The sequence below is a fragment of the Lepidothrix coronata genome, unplaced genomic scaffold (assembly GCF_001604755.1).
Source record: "Lepidothrix coronata isolate B3197 unplaced genomic scaffold, Lepidothrix_coronata-1.0 Scaffold100, whole genome shotgun sequence".
Lineage (NCBI taxonomy): Eukaryota > Metazoa > Chordata > Aves > Passeriformes > Pipridae > Lepidothrix > Lepidothrix coronata.
This window is the reverse complement of record NW_016690280.1, coordinates 443873-462395: the sequence shown is the minus strand read 5'-3', so window position 1 is coordinate 462395 and position 18523 is coordinate 443873. Positions and strand designations below refer to the sequence as shown.

At 46.8% G+C, this 18523-nt stretch overlaps 1 protein-coding gene across 5 annotated transcripts in view; it reads left to right on the top strand.

The window, feature by feature from the left end:
• The first annotated feature begins 1445 nt into the window (after positions 1-1445).
• The window catches only part of TCERG1 (transcription elongation regulator 1), a 29836-nt gene continuing 12758 nt past the window's right edge, over positions 1446-18523 (top strand). The window contains exons 1-12 of one of the 5 annotated variants that reach the window (XM_017822950.1): positions 1604-1670; positions 2426-2458; positions 4346-4498; positions 4654-4897; positions 7451-7693; positions 11274-11336; positions 12562-12762; positions 14026-14141; positions 15269-15357; positions 16339-16499; positions 17331-17397; positions 18367-18502. In XM_017822950.1, the coding sequence (XP_017678439.1) occupies positions 1611-1670; positions 2426-2458; positions 4346-4498; positions 4654-4897; positions 7451-7693; positions 11274-11336; positions 12562-12762; positions 14026-14141; positions 15269-15357; positions 16339-16499; positions 17331-17397; positions 18367-18502 (1566 nt within the window). In that variant the 5' untranslated portion in view covers positions 1604-1610. Of the gene's footprint in view, positions 1671-2425; positions 2459-4345; positions 4499-4653; positions 4898-7450; positions 7694-11273; positions 11337-12561; positions 12763-14025; positions 14142-15268; positions 15358-16338; positions 16500-17330; positions 17398-18366; positions 18503-18523 lie in introns of all 5 variants that reach the window. The other 4 variants (XM_017822948.1, XM_017822947.1, XM_017822949.1 and 1 more) reach the window with 4 other exon arrangements.

Sequence of the window (18523 nt, the reverse complement as noted above, 5' to 3'; positions counted from 1 at the left end):
GTCCCTTCCCCGCCGCGGGGTCCCTTCCCCGCCGCGGGGTCCCTTCCCCGCCGCGGGGTCCCTTCCCCGCCGCGGGGTCCCTTCCCCGCCGCGGGGTCCCTCAGGATTACCCCCCCCACCACCCCGCTCACAGAGCCCCCTAGTGGACCCCCGACTCCCCGCTGCAGGCCCGCTCATTGGCTGCGAGACCCTGTGACGTCACGGGGCGGGACGTACCCCCCGTTCGTCTCCCCTGGCCGGGCGCGCGCCACCGCCCCGGGCGCTGATTGGCTCGCGCCGTCCCGCCCGCTGATTGGGCGCCGCGCCCCGTCCCTTCTTCCCCCCCCTCCCCTTTACGGCCGAAAATCACTTCCGGGTTCTCCCCCACGGGGGGTCGCGCCCCACGTGACGCCACCGTCCGCGAGCGGCGCGCGCCGCCCGCGCGCAGCCAATGAGGGCGCGCCCGGCTCCCCCCATTCAAAGCCGGCGGGCGCGGCGGCCAATCGCGGGGCGCGCCCGCCCCCGCACGCGCTGACGGGCGTGCGGTGCGGCCAATGGGACGCGTCGGGAGCCGCGCGCGGGGGCGGGGCGGGTGCGCGCGGCGGCGGCGGCGGCCATGGCGGAGCGGGGCGGCGGCGGCGGAGACGGGGAGGCGGCGGCGGCGGCCGGGGAGCGCTTTGGCACCGACCTGCGGTACCGCGGGGTCGCGGGGCGGGCCGCACTGGGCCCGGGCGGAGTGGGGATGGGGTTGGGACGCGCAGGGGCCGGCGGGAGCGCTCCCGCCTCCATTTCCCGGCCCCGCGTGCTGCGGGACGGGCCCTGTCCCCGGTCCGCGGGCCGGGGCCGCCCCCGGGCGCGGGTGCCGCGGGGACTCCTCCCAGTGCGGACAGACCATGTGTGTCGCCGGTCACCGTCTCGTAGCCCATGTTGTTCCCGGTCCCGGGGCATGCCCGCACTGCTTTCGCGCAGTAGGAGAGCTCCCGCGGGGCAGCGCTGGCCGGTCCCTGAGGTGACGGTGTTTCCTGTCTCGGGTGCTCAGGGGCCGGGCCCTGCCGCGGGTCCCGTCCGCGGGGGACACGGGAGCCCTTGGAGCGGCAGAAGCGACCCCGCCCCGGGCACGGCCGGAGGGCCCCGGGACGGACCAGAGCAGCAGGGCGTGTTGAAGGAGCTCTGGCAGGTCGGGATGCGCTTCCCAGCACCTGACCACCCCATCGCACCTCTGGGTATCGATTCCCACGAGTAGAAACTAACATTTGGGGACTAATAACCTTGAATTGCGAAGGAGAGGAATCTCTTAAAGTAGTTGCAAGCTTAGCTTTACCCGCTCAAACTTGGCGGTTTTTTCACACCGATTTTTGTGTCTGTCGGTGTTTATCGCTGTTCACGGTCACCACTGGTTTTCCCGCAGCCCAGCAGCGATCGGCAGTGACCCGTGTTCCCTGTATCCCTCTCTGTCTCTCCCCAGGATGGCTCAGCAGCAGGCGCTGCGGTTCCGCGGCCCCGCGCCCCCGCCCAGCGCGGTGCTGCGGGGCCCCCCGCCCCTCCTGCGGCCGCCCCCCCCCTTCGGGATGATGCGGGGACCCCCTCCGCCCCCCCGGCCCCCCTTCGGCCGCCCCCCCTTCGACCCCAGCATGCCCCCGATGCCACCCCCGGGGGGGATCCCCCCACCCATGGGGCCTCCGCATCTACAGGTAAGGAACGGGGGTTCTCTCGGGTGGGTTAAGTGGGATTTAGGGATTATTCCTGTTTGTCTTCACACGTGGAAATGTCCAGTTCTGGGCCGCTCAATTCAGGAAGGACATTGAGGGACTGAAGTGTATCCACAGAAGGGAATGGAGCTGGGGAAGGGTCTGTAGCACCAGGAGCATCTGAGGGAGCTGGGGGGGCTCATCCTGGAGAAAAGGAGACTCAGGGGGGACCTTCTCGCTCTCTTCAACCCTCTGACAGGAGGGGGGAGCCAGGTGGGGGTCGGGCTCTGGTCCCAGGGAACAAGGGACAGGACAAGAGGAAATGGCCTCAAGTTGTGCCAGGGAAATTCAGGTTGGACATCAGGAAGAATTTCTTCATGGAAGGGGCTGTCAGACATTGGAAAGGGCTGCCCAAGGAGGTGGTGGAGTCACTGTCCCTGGAGGTGTTCAGGGAACAACAGGACGTGGCACTCAGTGCTCTGGTCTGGGTGACAAGGTGGGGATCGGTCACAGGTTGGACTCGATGATCTTGGAGCTCTTTTCCAACCTCAGTGATTGTGTGATTCTGTGGCAATTGTACAAAAAGGGACATTAAAATGGGTATGGAAACAGCGGGGCAGGACAGAGCACAAGGCTCAGATGTGGTGTTATTTACCACTGCATACCTGTGGTATGCAAATGAGCTGCTGCACAGCTCCTCGAGGCAAGAGGCAATGCTAAACCGATGGATGGTTTAAGGTCTTTTGTCTACTTTTCAGAGACCTGGACATTTTGGAAGGGACAAGACCTTTGTGAGTGAAAAATGGATTATTTTAATTGCCTTGTGGGGTGCAGTGCTGTTGTTTATTTGCCTTGTGGGGGTGCGGTGCCATTAGGGCAGTGTAAGTGCTCTGTGGGCTGAGGAGCTCAATGCTACCACGTGCTGTAAATAATGGATTAAATCCACTACTTGTAATTGCAGTTTCAAGAACCAGCCAGAGATACTTTGGATCCCAGGCCCGGCTGCCGGTATCTCTGGGGTTTCTGTTTTTGATTTACATCCTGAGGGTGCTGCTGCTCCCGGTGTCACACGGGGCTGGTTGGTTGTGCCAAGCTGGGAGCTCCACAGCTCCTCACCAGTGCCAGGCACAGCTGGGTGTCCCAGGCTGTGCCAGCACCGTGCTCTGCTCCGCACTGAGGTGAGGGGTTCATGGTGGGAGTGGGGAAGCTGTGCTCGGAGCAGGGCTCAGGACGTGCTGAGGCCCTGGCTATGCACCAGACACCAACTGCCCTCATGGTGTGACTCCTGCTTTGGGGAAAGCAGCAGCAGTAGGTGAAAAGTGAGCTTCACTGTATCCTTCACACAGGTTGTAGAGCAGGAAAGCTCATTGTGTGGCAGGTGCAGGAGATGGGGGGAGGAACAAGGGAGGACAAGGCAGGCTGGAGTTGCCTTGAGGGGTTCATGTATTTGTACAGAAGGCTGTCCATGCACTCTTGGCTTCCTTTATAGTAGTGTTTAACACAAATTACTGTTTCTGGTTTGGTACCTGGATTTAAAGAGCAGTTTAAAATACCGCTCTTGGAGCAGAAAGTTGGATCTCGGGGAAGCTTCCAACAAAAGCCAAATGCAGACAGAAGCCAAGGACATGGCAGCACTGGCAGCTGCCAGGGGCACAGCTCCAGTTCTGGGTGCAGGGGTGCAGCTCAGGGCCTGTGTGTGCAGCTTGGCACTGAGCCACCCCCTCCCTGTGCCACGGGATGTCCCAGGCTGGCCTGGCCCCAGCAGAGCCCTCAGGGTGTCAGGTGAGCATTCAGCTTGAGGCTGTCACTGGAGAGCAAAGCTTCTGAATCACAACTTCATTTAAAGCTGGAGTGATAGAGGTAATTAGGGCTGTAGTTGTAGGTGTTTGCAGAGTAAGTTAAAAGAGCTCAGTGAATTTTGTCAACTGTCTTTTTATAGGGAAGTGTTTGTTGTACTTGTGCACGGGGAATTTCAAACAGCACAAATGAACAAGTAGAATAAAAGAACTGAATGTACTTTGAATTACAGACAGGTGTTGAGGCTTTCAGGTAACTGTGGAATGCAGGGCAGGTTGGGATTTCTTATCATGAGGCAATAATGAACATGTAATTACATCTTTTTACTTTTAATTGGCACTAGTTAGAAATTTAGTTAATGGGAAATTGAGGAAAATAGTGGATTGTAATGAAACCCACTGCTCAGCTGTGCTATCAAATTGGGCCCTTACTTATAATTTAATTTTTTTTAATATTTCTTCCCTGGGAGGGTCACTGGGTAACTGTTCAGTGGGGTATTTGGGTCACAGGTGGGGATGTCTGAGCAGCAGCTATTTGGGAACAGCTCTTCCATTCTTTTTCTTCCTTGCATTAAGATATTTTGTCCTTTTCAGGAGAGGACTTTTCTTTCACCACACTTCTCTTCATGTCACCATTTTCAGATGCATTGGTGCTTGCATCTCAGAAGTGAAGTGCTGGCAGCTGTTCTGCTATAGATGGGGTTGGCAGGAGGCACATTCCCTGAGCTGGGAGCACTGGATTGTTAGAGAAGCTCCCAAGCCTGGCAGAGTTATCCTTACTGCCAATGTACTGTCTGTTGATGCTCTAAGAAAGGAAAACTGCTTGGAAATTATATTGTTGTTGTTGTCATTGTGATCATTATTGTTATTATATGCCTTTAGAGACCACCATTTATGCCTCCTCCCATGGGTAGCATGCCACCACCTCCTGGTATGATGTTCCCTCCAGGAATGCCGCCGGTCTCCGCGCCGGGAACACCAGCGATGCCCCCAGCTGAGGAGATCTGGGTAGAGAACAAAACTCCCGACGGGAAGGTGAGATGGGTGCCGGGGTGGTCCCGCTGTGAGCCCCTGGCCACGCAGTTGGGCACTGAAGCCATGCTCCTGGCTCCCCCCTGTTCCTGCTGTAAAACTGGAGGAGCTGGGCCGTGTGTGGCCGAGCCGCGGTGACGGGGCCGCTCTCCCCTCAGGTGTATTTCTACAACGCGCGGACGCGCGAGTCGGCCTGGACGAAGCCGGACGGGGTGAAGGTGATCCAGCAGTCGGAGCTGACGCCGATGCTGGCGGCCCAGGCACAGGCCCAGGCCGTGGGGGCCTCCACCCCCACCACCAGCAGCCCTGCGTCCGCAGCCTCGCCATCCACCTCCTCCAGCACACAGTCCTCCACCACCTCCACCACCACCACGGCCACCTCAGTGTCCCAGACTAACTCCAGTGAGTACCCGGGGGTGTCCCGGACCTGGCGATGGGGGGAGCAGGTGGTGGGGGTGCTGCATGGGGAATGGCAACAAAAACTCGGTGTCCAGGAGAAGGTTGTTTCAGCATGAAGTGGAGTGTGAATTTAACGTACAGTGTTTAATCCAGAAGGACCTTGCATGCAAACCTTTTTTCCCCCCCAGTCTCAAAGAGTTCTTCAGGTCTTTGTATATTTTTCTCCTGCTGTTATCACATCATCTCAGAGCTATTATGCATCTATTTCCTTTTGACTTTAGATAGAGCTGAACTGTTTTTAAAGGTGTTTCAAAAGAAAAGATGACCTGAGGTAGGAGTTCAGTTATAGCAGTTTCCTGGTGGTTTTCTCCATGGCATGTGTTGCTGTAGGATGTTGGATTTCTGAGAGCTGCTGGGCTGTGAGTATTGGTTGATTGCAGAATAGAGCTACTTTGGTGTGTTACTTTTATTAGTATTATTCTTCTGCCTAAGCCTCCTCAGTTCCTATTTTCTAGAGTTGCACAAAGAGGAAAAAGAAAGTCCTTAGAGCCATTATTGTTCACTCATGACGGTTGAATAATAGTCTGGGGATTAGTGCTGCTTCCATGGGCTGAGCCTTTGCTTGTAAGGGTTTCCCAACTGAGGGAAGGGGGCTGAATTTACACAGCAAGCACATAATGCATAACTGTGCACCAGCAGTGTGGTTGGCACTGCACTTTGTCCCGTGTGTGCTACCCAGGAGCCTCAGGTGCATCTTGACAGAGATGTGTGTTATGTACTATGGGTCTGTTTGCATGTGAGTCTGTCAGCAGCAAACTGAGTGAGGTCACTCCCCGTGTCCAGAGTGAGGTGTGCTGGGCAGGGAGCAGATCAGAGAGCATCCTGTCTGCATGACAGACAGACAGCACTGGTGATGAGCAGGTATCCAGCACTGGGACAGCCTTGGGTGTTGTAGCTGCTCTGGCTCTGATGTGTTCACTGAGCCAGGCCAGAGAGTGTGCAGGAGATGAACTGTTCCAACTCCAGGTGGGGGTAGAGTTGCAGCCTCTGGAATTGGTCTTTTTCCTGTAACAGGGGAGACAAATGAAGCTTAACTCACCATTTAGCCCAAACTTCAGAATCTGTGTATGAAAAGGAGTCAAATTTACATGACCCTCAAATTCTCTTTTCCTTGAGGCTGTGGGAGGACACATCATTAGAGCAACAAAGACTTGTGTTGCTCAAGCATTTTAGGGCTTTTGTTTATTTTGAAAGGTAACTAAGTACTGTGTTCAGCAGCTTTGTTGAGCTATGATCTGTGTTAACCTAAGGGTTGTGCCCAGTAACCTCGGGTAGGAGGTGAATGTTAGCTCCTGATGCAATGCCAGGCTTGGGAGAGCTGATCCTGCTTTGGTGACAGCACTTTACACACCTTCTCTGAACTTAAATTTCCTAATATCGAACGCTGAGAATCTCTTTCACTTCTGCCTGTTCTATCTGCTAAACTTTGTCTTTGCTTTCAAGAACTGTTACTGTTGGTGTCTGTGCCTAGGTGATGAAATTCTATAATTGAAAATAATTTTATAACTCTCAGAACGTAAAAAATACTGGGACTTCTGGCTGAGCTTCATTCTTGCCTGGTACTGATTTGACTTAAGTTTTACAAATCAAATACTGACTGTCTGCTCTGTTTCCCTAAATGTTAGGCACTGCTAAGAACTTTCACCCTTTCTGAAGTGCTTAACGAAAGATCAGAAATCTTTGTTTAAATATGCTAATACTGTTATGTTATTTGGAATGTTTCTGGTAGTGTTAAAAAATGCATGGTGTGCCCATTGGAATATGACCATAAATTGGTGTGGTTTCTTTTTTTTTTTTCTTTTTCCCTCCTTCCCTGCACCAAATCTTGCAGAGTGAATTTGAAGTTTAAACAGACTTGTCTGTAATTCCTCTTGGCCCGTGCTGTGAGATTGTTTGCTCCCAGTTAAGGGCTGGTTTCAGTCATGCTGCAGGGATGATGGAACTAAATACCAGTCATGTGTTTTCCCACTGGGAGGCACTGAAGACCAAGAAAGTTCTTGCAGCTGCTGAACAAAAGTACTTTCCTTTTCCTTACTTATTTACACATTTTTATTGATATTTTCCTGTTCTGGGAATGCAGCCCGGCATAGTTTTAGGCAGACTGCTGTCATGCAGATGCTGCTGTTAAAAGCAGAAACTGTGTTCACGTAACACAAGGACAGTCTGTTGCTATGGGAAACTCTCTGTAACCTTTGCTTTCTGTTTCTCTGAACAGGGATACAGAGTAGAACCTCATTTCAGGCTGTATTTGTCCTTTGCTACTGCTATAGAGACTTGTTAGGTGCAAAGAATGGGACAAAGTGAAATTGGAAATTGACTTTCTATGTGAATATTTAATGTTCCAGAGAAGGCAAAGTATTTTTTGTCCAGGAGTGTCTTCCTGCTGGTTATATCCGAGCATATCTCTTATGTACTGGGAAACAGAGCGCCAGTATGTTTGCAGCAATATATTGCAGTGTCTAAGATACAAGGTGTTCTTTTGTGTTTTTTTATCAGCACCTACCACACAAGACCAGACCCCGAGTTCGGGTGTTTCAGTTGCCACACCATCAGTCAGTGTTTCAACCTCTGCTCCTTCTGCTACACCTGTGCAGACTGTACCCCAGCCAGTCCCACAGACATTGCCTCCTGCAGTTCCTCATGCAGTACCTCAACCAACTGCAGCAATTCCTGCTTTTCCACCAGTAATGGTACCTCCATTTCGTGTCCCCCTTCCTGGCATGCCTATTCCACTTCCAGGTAAATTGGCAAACTGTAATTGTCTTGTCTGCTACATGTCCATGTTGTCAGTTGTTTGCACTCATGTGTCCACTGTGTACAGAACTTGCCTGGATCCTCTCCTCAGAGTATTTCTGAAAGAATTCAGGGTTAGCAGACAGACTTTTTAATTAACAAAGAACATAAAATTTTTTGACTTCTAGTTCTTTGCTATACTTAGCAGAAAACAGCTGCATTTAAACATATAATGTTTAAATGAGAATATTGAGCGCTATATTTTACTAATTGCGATATTGCTATAATTTTTTTCACTTGCTTGATTTAGACCTTAAGTCACAAATATTTACTAGGACATGGATGAGCAGGAACAATTACCATGGAAATCATGACCCAGTGATGTCAGGTGTTCCCAGTTCTCTCAGGCTGCAGCCATCAGGTACAGTGCTGAGTGTTGAGGTGTGACCTGAGGACCATGATAAGGCATTCAGAGTGCCAGGATGTTATTCCCAGGCTTTAGGTTTAAAGACCAATGAGAATGAATCTTAGGTGGCAGCACAATGCTTCTGGGTAAATCAGTTTCCTAAGTTTTTATGAAATATTTAGATACCTAAGGAAGGAATTTTAGGCTGGGAAAATGTTGGGCTCACTTGCTCTCTGTAGTTGCTGCAGGAGGTCACTAATGCCACTTAGTGCTTACACACCACGTTTCATTTGCATGGATACAGTTGAGTTCCTGTTCTAGTACAAAATTGATGTGTTTCAGTGCACAGTAGCACTAAACATACACCACCAGCTGTCGATTTCGTGTTGCAAAGGAAGGTTGGAGACTGCAGTTGTATTGGATCCAAGTTAGTTTCTGATTAAGAATGACAAAGAATCATCACTGTTTCTAACTCTTGTACAAGCTGAGGGAGGTGACCTCCCTGCTGTCCTCCTAACACAGCCACCCAGTGCAGCTGGAGGGAGGCCTTTACCTTCCATTGAATTGGGTGGATGTAAAGTAACCCTTCAGAACACTCCTTTGCTAAGGGAAGTAAGCCTGAAAACAGTTAAAATGCTGACTAGAAGAGAGCACCAGCTTTTAGCTGCCTCTGCTTTTAGAACAGTCTTTTAAGATAACTGAGCAAAGCTACCTTAATCTGTATTGGCCTGAAAAGGAAATTGCAGTGTAGGACTCATTTTAAGACTGGAAACAAATGGAACATGATATTCAAGGCTGAACAAGAAATAGATAAAGAGTAGAGGGAGAAGTCCTACATATTTGTGAGGTTTGGAGGAACAGTAAAGTGGGTTAAGCCTTAAAGGTGGTTGGCTGAATGTGCTGAACTGTGAATTCTGATTCCTTGCTGGCAAGGTCAGCATGGAGTGAGAGCTCCTTACACACCTGTGAGGGATATAATCTATGCAAGTGTGACCTGTCAGGTAAAGTGGGGATGGTCAGAGCAGTGGAGAAGAGTGCCAGTGGAGGTGGAGACACTGGGTATGTGCCTGGGTTGGGCTTTCTTGTAAGCTGTCAGTCAAAAAGTTTTGGGAGTAGTGCAGTACAGGAGCAAAGGCAGAGCAGGAACATCGATCTCGTCCTGAAACTCATTTTTGAAAATTACTTTGTTTAGAACTTCCCTGGTAACAAGTGTGGGCTCTGACCAATTCTCCCGGTGAGCTGGACTCAGGTGGAACCCACAGCATGTAGGAAGAACACCTGACAGCAAAGTGCTGCTTCCACTAGTGGGTCTGATTTGTCAGTTCACCTTATTACAGGGTGAAGTCTGTCCGCTTTCAGCTAATTCTGACTTGAGTTGGTTGTGAGGGTTTATAAACACTGTAAAAGAGAAGGAAACCTTTAAAAGCTTTTACATTAACAAGAAACAGAAGAGAAATCAAAATTACTTCATGGTGGTATTGGGTGAAGTCAGGAGGGCTTCTGAAGGTTAGACTGTAGATGTTTGGAATGTTCAGCACTAGGTGTGGTGTCAGCCAGAGGATTTGGTGTTAGAGGGGCAGAGGTGAACAGTGCCACTGTCTAGTAATTTCAAAGTTAATCTCTGTTACACTGCAGTAAGATGGAGCAAGGGAAGTGTTGATTAGTGATATCTCATAATCTCAGATCTTAAAAAGTAAGTCTGCTTTCTCTCAATTCCTATGTTCTAAGTCAGTTTTATGTTTGGGAATGACCTCAGCAGAGGAAACAGCTTGGGTGTTTGCTCAGTCTTACCTGTGCTGCAGCATCCCTAACTCCAGCACCCTGCAGATAGTGGTGTTTATACTGACCCACGTTGGAGACATGCTGTAACTTCCTTAACAAAACGAATTTGCAGATCCACTGTCAAGTACACAACATGACCACCCCCCTGATTTAGATGAACACTTCAGTCAGTGCTGTTTGAGTCAATGTTTTTATGTCTCAATTTATAAGTTTTTAATAAAACTAGTTTGGGATTCTCTCATTGAAATTATTACTACAGAACATTACAATTCTAATCCTGTCTTTTTAAATAAATTGGCAGTATTTGTGTATGCTTTCCACACTATATCTGTAATGAACAAACCCAGAAATTACTTTGGTTATAAACACAGGGGTTTAATTTCACTTTCCACTGGAGCATTTCCACCTCAATGATGAATTGAAACCCTTGAAGAGAAAGTTTCTGGAGTATTTCAGTTTCTGAGCATCCAGACTGGACCAGACAGAGAGAATTTTTATAGTTGCCTTCTGCACCTAAAATGGAGGTTTTGGAAATGCATTCCCCTTATCCCTGTCTAATTTCCCGCTGAATTTTGGTCTGATCAAAGAGGACAAGCTGCTTTTTCTCTTTGTGCCTTTCTGTGTCATTTCTTACTGAGCTGGAGAGCAGACCAGTGCATGGTGCCACCTTTCTGAGGGCGAGTTATGGCTTTTAAAATATTTTTCAGCTTGTGCCATTCTTGATAATCAAAAATAAAGAAAATTTGGGCTGCCCCTGTGCTAGTGCAGCTTTGTGTACCTCTGTCTGCAGCTTCATTGCTTTTTACCTCCTTTCTTCCACCTGCAGCCTTTCTGTAATGACCCTCGTACCCTCAGCTTTCCCTCTGGGTTGCACTTGGCTGTCACCCCGTCTCGCTGCTCTGAGTAGTTCAGATCTGTCCTTCCAGCCTTACCCTGCTCTCTAAGTGCAGCAGCAGACTGAGGACAGCAAAGCCTGTGAGTTTTACTGTGCTGCTGCTCCCCATGGGTCTGTCCCAGCAGAGGCTGCCTGTGGAAGCAGCCCCAGTAATGGGATATTTTCCCGTGGTGCTGCCCTACAAGGAGAGCTGCATTCCCCCTCGGATGAACTTAAACCCCTGAATCTTCGCTGAAATACCTTTTTTCTTTTTAATGACATCCCAATAACTTGCTAAACAGCTGGTTTAACGTAGGCAGAGACCGTTGCTGCAGCTTAAAATTAGGTTTTTATTTGATCTGGCGTAAAATGTTGGAGCAAAAGTAATTCACATTTTCTTGCTGGGAGGCTCCCTCTCTGCCAGCTGCAAATGGCATTCTAAATTGTGGCAGGAAGTCCGTAGCACCCCGTGGTAGCTGACATCCCATGGCAGCTTTCCAACATGCTTCCTATCCGTTTTGCAGGTGTAGCAATGATGCAAATAGTCAGCTGCCCGTATGTAAAGACAGTCGCTACCACCAAGACCGGTAATTTCCAAACCCATCCTAGTTCGTTTTGTCTGTAAGTTGGCATGGTAGTGAATGTGGTTGTTTCTTTTATTTCTTTATTTGCTTCCCCACTTGAATGACTATATATTACTTTATTTTCAAAACCAGTATAAATGCAAATATCATATTTGGCCAGGAAATAACTTCCCAAATAACTGTTAGTGTCAGCTTATTCTGTACCCAGACTCCCATACAGTTTTCTGTAACCATTGAGTTCTGTAATGACTGTGACTCTCATGCCCATACTTAGTTCCTAGTTTCTTGTGTGGATTTTTGTTTTCCTGCTCCACATGTGCAGTGGCTGGCTGTGCTCGCATGTTGTGTGCGTGTCTGTGCGTCTGAGTGTGAACTTCCGTATTTCAATTGTGGATTTAAGAACAGTCACTCACTGAGAACACGTTATTGCAATGTGTAATGTGTGCTTTTCCATTATTTAAAACAAGACTTTTTCAATGTCAGAGGCTCAAATTTATGATATTGTAGTTCCAGTCCTATCCAATTGGTTCTTCTAGAACTTGTCGTTCCAAATCTGTTCGTTATACCCAGTTTGTTGGGATGAGTGCAGAGATAATAGGATAGTGCAGCATTCTGGCTTCCTTATCTTTGGATATTTGCTTGCCATTTTACTTTAGGATTTCAATAAAATGTTTTTTTTTTTCAATCAGTTTGCAGTACTAAACAAACCCAACAATCTGATACTATTTCATTCTCATCAGGTTTTATTGAAGGCTCTGAATTAATGTCAGTATTTAAGATTTATCAGAGTTCTACTCTTTATTCTATAGCTCAAATTCAAGCCACTGTTGCCTTTTTTTAAGAGCAATAGGACTATCTCTTACAGTGATAGCATAATTAAGAAGTGGAGTAGATTTAAAAAATAATTATTTGCTACAGAGATCTCGTAAAGACTTTTTTAATAAATAGAGCACTTAATTTTGAAATATAAAAGCAAATGTCTGAAAGCTAACAAGCTTTGTGCTCTGCAGAATTACACATTAATTAAAATTAAGAACCATCTAATTTGCCTGGGAATGGGCATTACTGATTGCAAAACACAGGAAGGAAATTTGGTAACAATGCCTTGCTTTCCCAATTTAACTTTGAAAACCAATCTCTATTTCTATGGGTTAAGGTGGTAAGTTAGGTCCTGCTTCGTCACTTACTGGTTTCTTTTTCCTTTTTTCCCCTCTTTCCCTTTGCCCAGGAGTCCTGCCTGGCATGGCCCCCCCCATCGTGCCCATGATCCACCCGCAGGTGGCCATCGCCGCCTCCCCCGCGACACTGGCGGGAGCCACCGCGGTGTCCGAGTGGACGGAGTACAAAACAGCAGATGGAAAGACTTACTACTACAACAACAGGACTTTGGAGTCCACATGGGAAAAACCCCAAGAACTGAAAGAAAAAGGTACTTTTGGTTTGGTTGTTTGTTTTTTTTTTTGCTACGGCAGCGTACTGGGAACATCGCTCGGACCTTTAGTGATTGTGTTTGAAAACGCGAGCGGGAATGTTTCTGATCCCTGATCTCCCTTAAGAATGTTTTTAAGTTCTGATTGTAAGTATCCACGTGAGTTGGTCTTGAGTCTGAAAGTTGCAGTTTGTTTCCCACTGTACTGTCAGAGTGTTTGGTTCTAGAGTTGCTCTCAAATCCTGTGCCTTGGGTAAATGTGTGTTCCTGTGCCAGTAGAAAGTGAGTACTTCACGTACACATGTGTTTGAGAAGGTTCCACTTGCAGATAGAAAGGGAGGAGAAAAGTCAGTTATTCCAAGGGCTGTAAACCAGGAAAAAATGAAGATTGTTGGGCTGAATTTCACATCTTCAAGAACATATAAACAGATTTGGAATATGAAGTAAAATAATATCGTCTCCCCCTGTCCACATCCCTACATTGTGTTCCACTCATCTTCTGTGACTTGTGTTCACTTAAACACACTTTAGATCCATGGGGGGTGTCATATGGGGGGGGAAATTTTTCTTGTATCATAAATAAGAAGGAAGGGGCAAAAATCCTGTGGCTTTTATTCAGTTTATAAAGTCTTTTAGGAACACAGATCCAAATAGTTCTGTCTTTTACTTTCTCCTGAATTTTTAGATGCAAGAAATCTTTGCTTAGGCAAATGCAGGACACTTACACTGTTAGTTCAATTAATGCCCATCTTCTTAATAATTCAGAATAAATAATAGGTCTTTTTACTGAGATGAAAACATCTAAGAGAGCAATTTTGCTGAGAAAAGATTATGCATTTTATGCTTTTTTGAAATGAGTGCAGAGCAGTCCCTGGGCAATTCTGCATTAATTGTCTCAGATCTTTCTTTTTTTTTTTGTCCACAACATTTAACATCTGAAAGTGGTCTTCAGTGTTGCACTGTTAGTTGATATTTTTATTGATGTTTCAGCATTCCTGTTGGGGTACCCCTTAGTCAGCTTTTTAGTATTTTAGCTGTCTCACAATATTTCATTTTCCAGTGCCAAGTAGATCTTGGCACAGGAGATAACCATGACTTTATAAGCGGACACTGCAAAGCCTAAGAGGGACAGAAGGTGGTGAGAATACATTCAAAAGAAGTTTTGGATTGGTGTTGTGCTTGGAAAATTACACCAATAAAAATAAATTTGTTGTGGTTCCATAATGATTCCTTAATACTCAGGAAGAGTCTATCCTTATTTAGAAAAAATGGAAGAGAAGGTCAAAGAGCCAATTAAAGAACCCTCGGAGGAGCCTTTACCGATGGAGACGGAAGAAGAAGAGCCAAAAGAAGAACCTATAAAGGAACTGATAAAAGAGGTAAAATACCTTGAACCCAGTAGTCAGTCTGGCCACTGAGTCCCACATCCCACAGCTGTGGCTGCATCTCGGCCTAGGCAGGTTGGCAGGAGCCATGGTTAGTAATTTGAGTTCTTAAATTCTGTAGGGGATTTTGAAAGCCTTCCTTTTTGGATTCAGACCTTTCCTTTTCCTTTTATTTTTTTTACATAAGATAAAAAGGTCATTTAAAAGAAAGATACAGAGTATGTGAGTTAAGAAATTAGTAAGAACACGGGGCAAGTTAGCTCATTACATAGATGTGGTGTTCTCTCACTGATTTTAAGAGAAAATGAAACTTGTCCTGAATGTTTGAAATATTTAATAGCTTTTTCTCTATTTCTTTACTTCATTATTTTGACCAGTTTGACACAAAGCTCACATGTTTTCCATGTGCTGCAACTGCTAAGTTTAGGCTGTTGGGAACACTTGTCCTAGAATGTGTACTGTGGTGTTTTCAGTAAACAAAAGTACCTTCTTCCTTGGAAGGTGTTGTGCTGTGCTGAACAGGATAGTTCTTGAGGGTGCTAAGGGGTGTTTGAATAAACATTAAAACTTTTATCCTGATTTCTGTGAACTTCAATGTAGTTTAGTAGGCAAAAGCACAGAATTCAGTGTCTGGGTTTTGTTGCCACTCCATCCTGTTTACTTCTGAGGTAGTTGCCAGTTTCTGTAGCAATAACCTCAATTTATTTCTGCTGCAGAGGTTATTGCAGGTTTTCACTGTTTCAGAGTCTGTGTCTTGTTTTCAAATAAAGGCGTTTTAAGAATAAATGAAAATTTCTTTATCAGAAACCACACCCTTGCCCCGGTATCCTGGCCTTCCTGGATTTCCAGGATTCATGCAGATCTAGGAAGGCATTTAAGTCAGGTTTTGCTGAAGTCAAAAGTTAAGAAAATGCTTGGAGGTTTTGGAACTGAGGTTTTGGAGTAGCAGCTGCTGTTGTAATTCCAGTGCTTCTGTTCTGGGCGTGGATGAAGTGTCACTGTGAGCTGCTTGTCAGCACGGCTTCAAAATGCATTTGCTTGTTTAGAACAAGTTAGTTACTGTATAATAAATAGTTAGCCAGCTGTCATTGCCTGATCCTCTAACTTATTTTTTCCTTGAGGAGCCAAAAGAGGAAGAAATGACAGAGGAAGAGAAGGCAGCTCAGAAGGCCAAGCCGGTTGCCACCACCCCTATTCCAGGCACCCCATGGTAGGTGGCTGCTGCCGTGGGACTGACAGGGATGGTCCTGGAGCCACCGGGGGGCTGCTGGGGGAGTTAGAATAAGTGAGAGTGTGCAAAGAACCTGTACTTGGTATGCTGCTCCCAAACAGCACCATGTTCCTCCAGCCAGCAGTGCTCACAGGGTGCCAGTTCTCCTGGTGTTCAGTGTTGGCTCTTGTGCCACTCAATGCCTGCAGTCCCACTGCCAGGATTTCATATCCCAACCCATTCACCTGCCACCGACTCATACCTGATCTGGTATGAAATACTGCATGAAAAAAAAAAATCCTGGGCTTCTCTTGACCTTAGGAAACAAATAGCTGCAGCTGCTGGCCAAAATAAGCTTTTTTTTTAACTTAACCTAGAAACTGCTCAGGTGCCTGTGTGGTGTCAGGAGGGTGACTCCTGCTGTAGTATATGTAAATCATCTCTATGTGTTTGCATGACAAAGGTAAAAATCTTCCTGATGGGAAAGTGATATTGTTTTCATTTTTGCAATTTAGCTGTCGCTGTTTTTTAATAATGCTTGGTATTTAAAACTGTCTCCCTTTAAATTGCCTCTGTGGTTCTTTTATCCCATCACATACAAAAATCTGGCAAGATCCTGAGGTTGCTTTTTCTCATAGTCTGTGGGGCGTTGAAGAGATGAGGTAATTTTATCCCAAAATCTGATTCCACTCTCTAAAACGTTTTTCCAGAGAAGAGCTGAGTCTCCTCTTAAAAAGCTCCTGATAAAAAGCATTTTTAAAACTGCATTTTCAGTGTCAAATTTCAGTTACTGCATTTTCAAATCTGCCAGCAGAGAAAAGGAGCAGTTCAGGGGGTCCCAGCTGGGCACTAGGAATGTCTGGCAGTTGTGCAGTCAGTGTAACCTGGGTGTGTGGCCATTGTGCTTCAGTCTATGAACATGGTAATGGGTACATAGTGAGTGAAGACAAGGTAATCTGAGCCCTCCTGTCCCATCCCCAGGTGTGTGGTGTGGACGGGGGATGAGCGTGTGTTCTTCTATAACCCCACCACCCGACTGTCCATGTGGGACCGACCCGACGACCTCATCGGGAGAGCTGACGTGGACAAAATCATTCAAGAACCTCCTCACAAAAAAGGAATGGAAGAAGGAAAAAAACTTAGTAAGAACAATCTTGTTGCAATCGTAGGAAGCCTGAGTGTAAATTCTCACTTGTTTTGCGTTGATTTCCATTTAAATAAGTGTAACATTTGTAACATTTAAATAAGTGTCAGAAATGTAAGGACACACTGAAAGTATGTGTAAATGTGCATTGTAAGAGGCTGGTGGGAATGCAGATTGCAGAGTCCTCTGGGGAAAAAACAGCCCATTTGAAGAAAGTAGATGCTAACAAGGTTAATTGTTCTGTAAAATGCCAACAGGCTGAAAAACCCCACAGTTTTTACTGACTAAAAAGAGGGAATGTGTTCGTGTTATAAGCAAGAGGCCAGAAAAGATTGATCATAATGTACAAGTGGGCTCTCACAGAAGAGGAGTTAACTTAGAGACCACCAACCAGAGTAGAGTTTGGAAACAACTGCCAAGAACAGAGAACATTCAAGGAGCTGCTGAGATGAGATTTCTCTCTGGCCTGAATTCTAGTAAATGGTCCTGGGATGACATGTGGATTTGGTAGCCGGAGGAGAGCAAAGTGCAAGTGGGTAATCAGGAGTTCCAAATGTGCTTCATTAGACTTTTTAACCTGAGTTGTTTTTCCCTGGAAATAAGAGGTCAGTGTTTGTCATTTTAAATCCCCGAGCTGATCACAAGTCCACTAGTCCTGCTCCCCAAATTCCCCTGGTGTAACTCCGAAAATGACTGAGAACCACGTGTCTCCCTTTGTGAGAACACGATTGCTGCACACATTGTCCTCAGTTTGTGCACGAGCCTTCACTTGTAAATTACAAACCTTTCATCAATACAAAATCTAAAGTGTTGTTGAAATCTGTTACAGTTAGAGAAGAGCACGAAGCTGCAGAGGAAGCGAACGAAGATGAGCCTATTAAAATAAAAAAGCGCAAGTAAGTTTTTGCTTTTTCAATGCCAGGCAGTCTGTGTAGGTAAAATAACTGAAGTTTGTAACCTGAGATGTGTATGCTGTGTCCAGCAGAGCAGAACAGGAACTGAGAGGGTTGGGGAACACAATCATCAGCTTTCTGCTGCTCAGCAGCTCAGGTATTTGATATTTCCCTGAGATAGCTGAAACGTATGCAGAGAGGAAATAGCATCTCTTTTGGAAATAAATGGTGTAAGTTGGTGAAACCAAGGAATATTTTGAGTGCAGTTTGTCTTGAATAACTTGCTTCTGTTGTTTGTTGATTTCTGGGCACAAGACTTTGTTGCTAGAATATCCAACCACTTAGATTTTCGTAGTGGTTTCTCTATTTTCACTCTGTTATAAAGGTTTAAGAATTTGGTTTAGGTCCTTTGGTCTGGTTGCCTTTTGGAAGTGATATATGTGATATACTTACACTGTTTTACGAGTGGTTTTGCCATGTTATTTGTGGTCATGTGCTCCTAGGGACAGTCATGGAGCTGTTGGCAGTAAGGTCTGGTTGTTGTTTGGGGTGAAGGGCCTTTGCTCTTAGTGAACATAAATCAACAAACAGCTCACTTGGCCAGAAGATCTCGAGGTGTTCCTGGTCTGAACAAACTCCCTTAGTGCCTCGTGGTCCTGAAGAGGAGATCAGAAAATTAGTGCTGTTGATGTAAAATCTGCTGCACGTCTGGCAAGACCTTTGAACGCAGCCAGGGTGTTCTGATTGCTTGGAGTCATCTGTTGACACTGAAGTTATTTGGAGTACCTTGGCTCCTGAGCTCTCAGTAGGAAAGCATTCGTATCTGTGTCTGAGAATGGGTTTCATAGGCTGTAAGCCTGTTCTTGTGGAGCAATGGGTGATATCCATCCTGTCCTGGCACAGTTTGTTTTTTGACCTACAGGGCTGGCGTTGTGCTTCTCAAATTACGCTTTATGTTTGGTTTTTTTTCAGGAGAGATGATATCAAAGACATCGATTCCGAGAAGGAGGCTGCTATGGAGGCTGAGATTAAAGCTGCTCGGGAGAGAGCCATCGTCCCACTGGAGGCTCGGATGAAGCAGTTCAAGGACATGCTGCTGGAAAGAGGGGTCAGAAACCTCTGTGTGTGT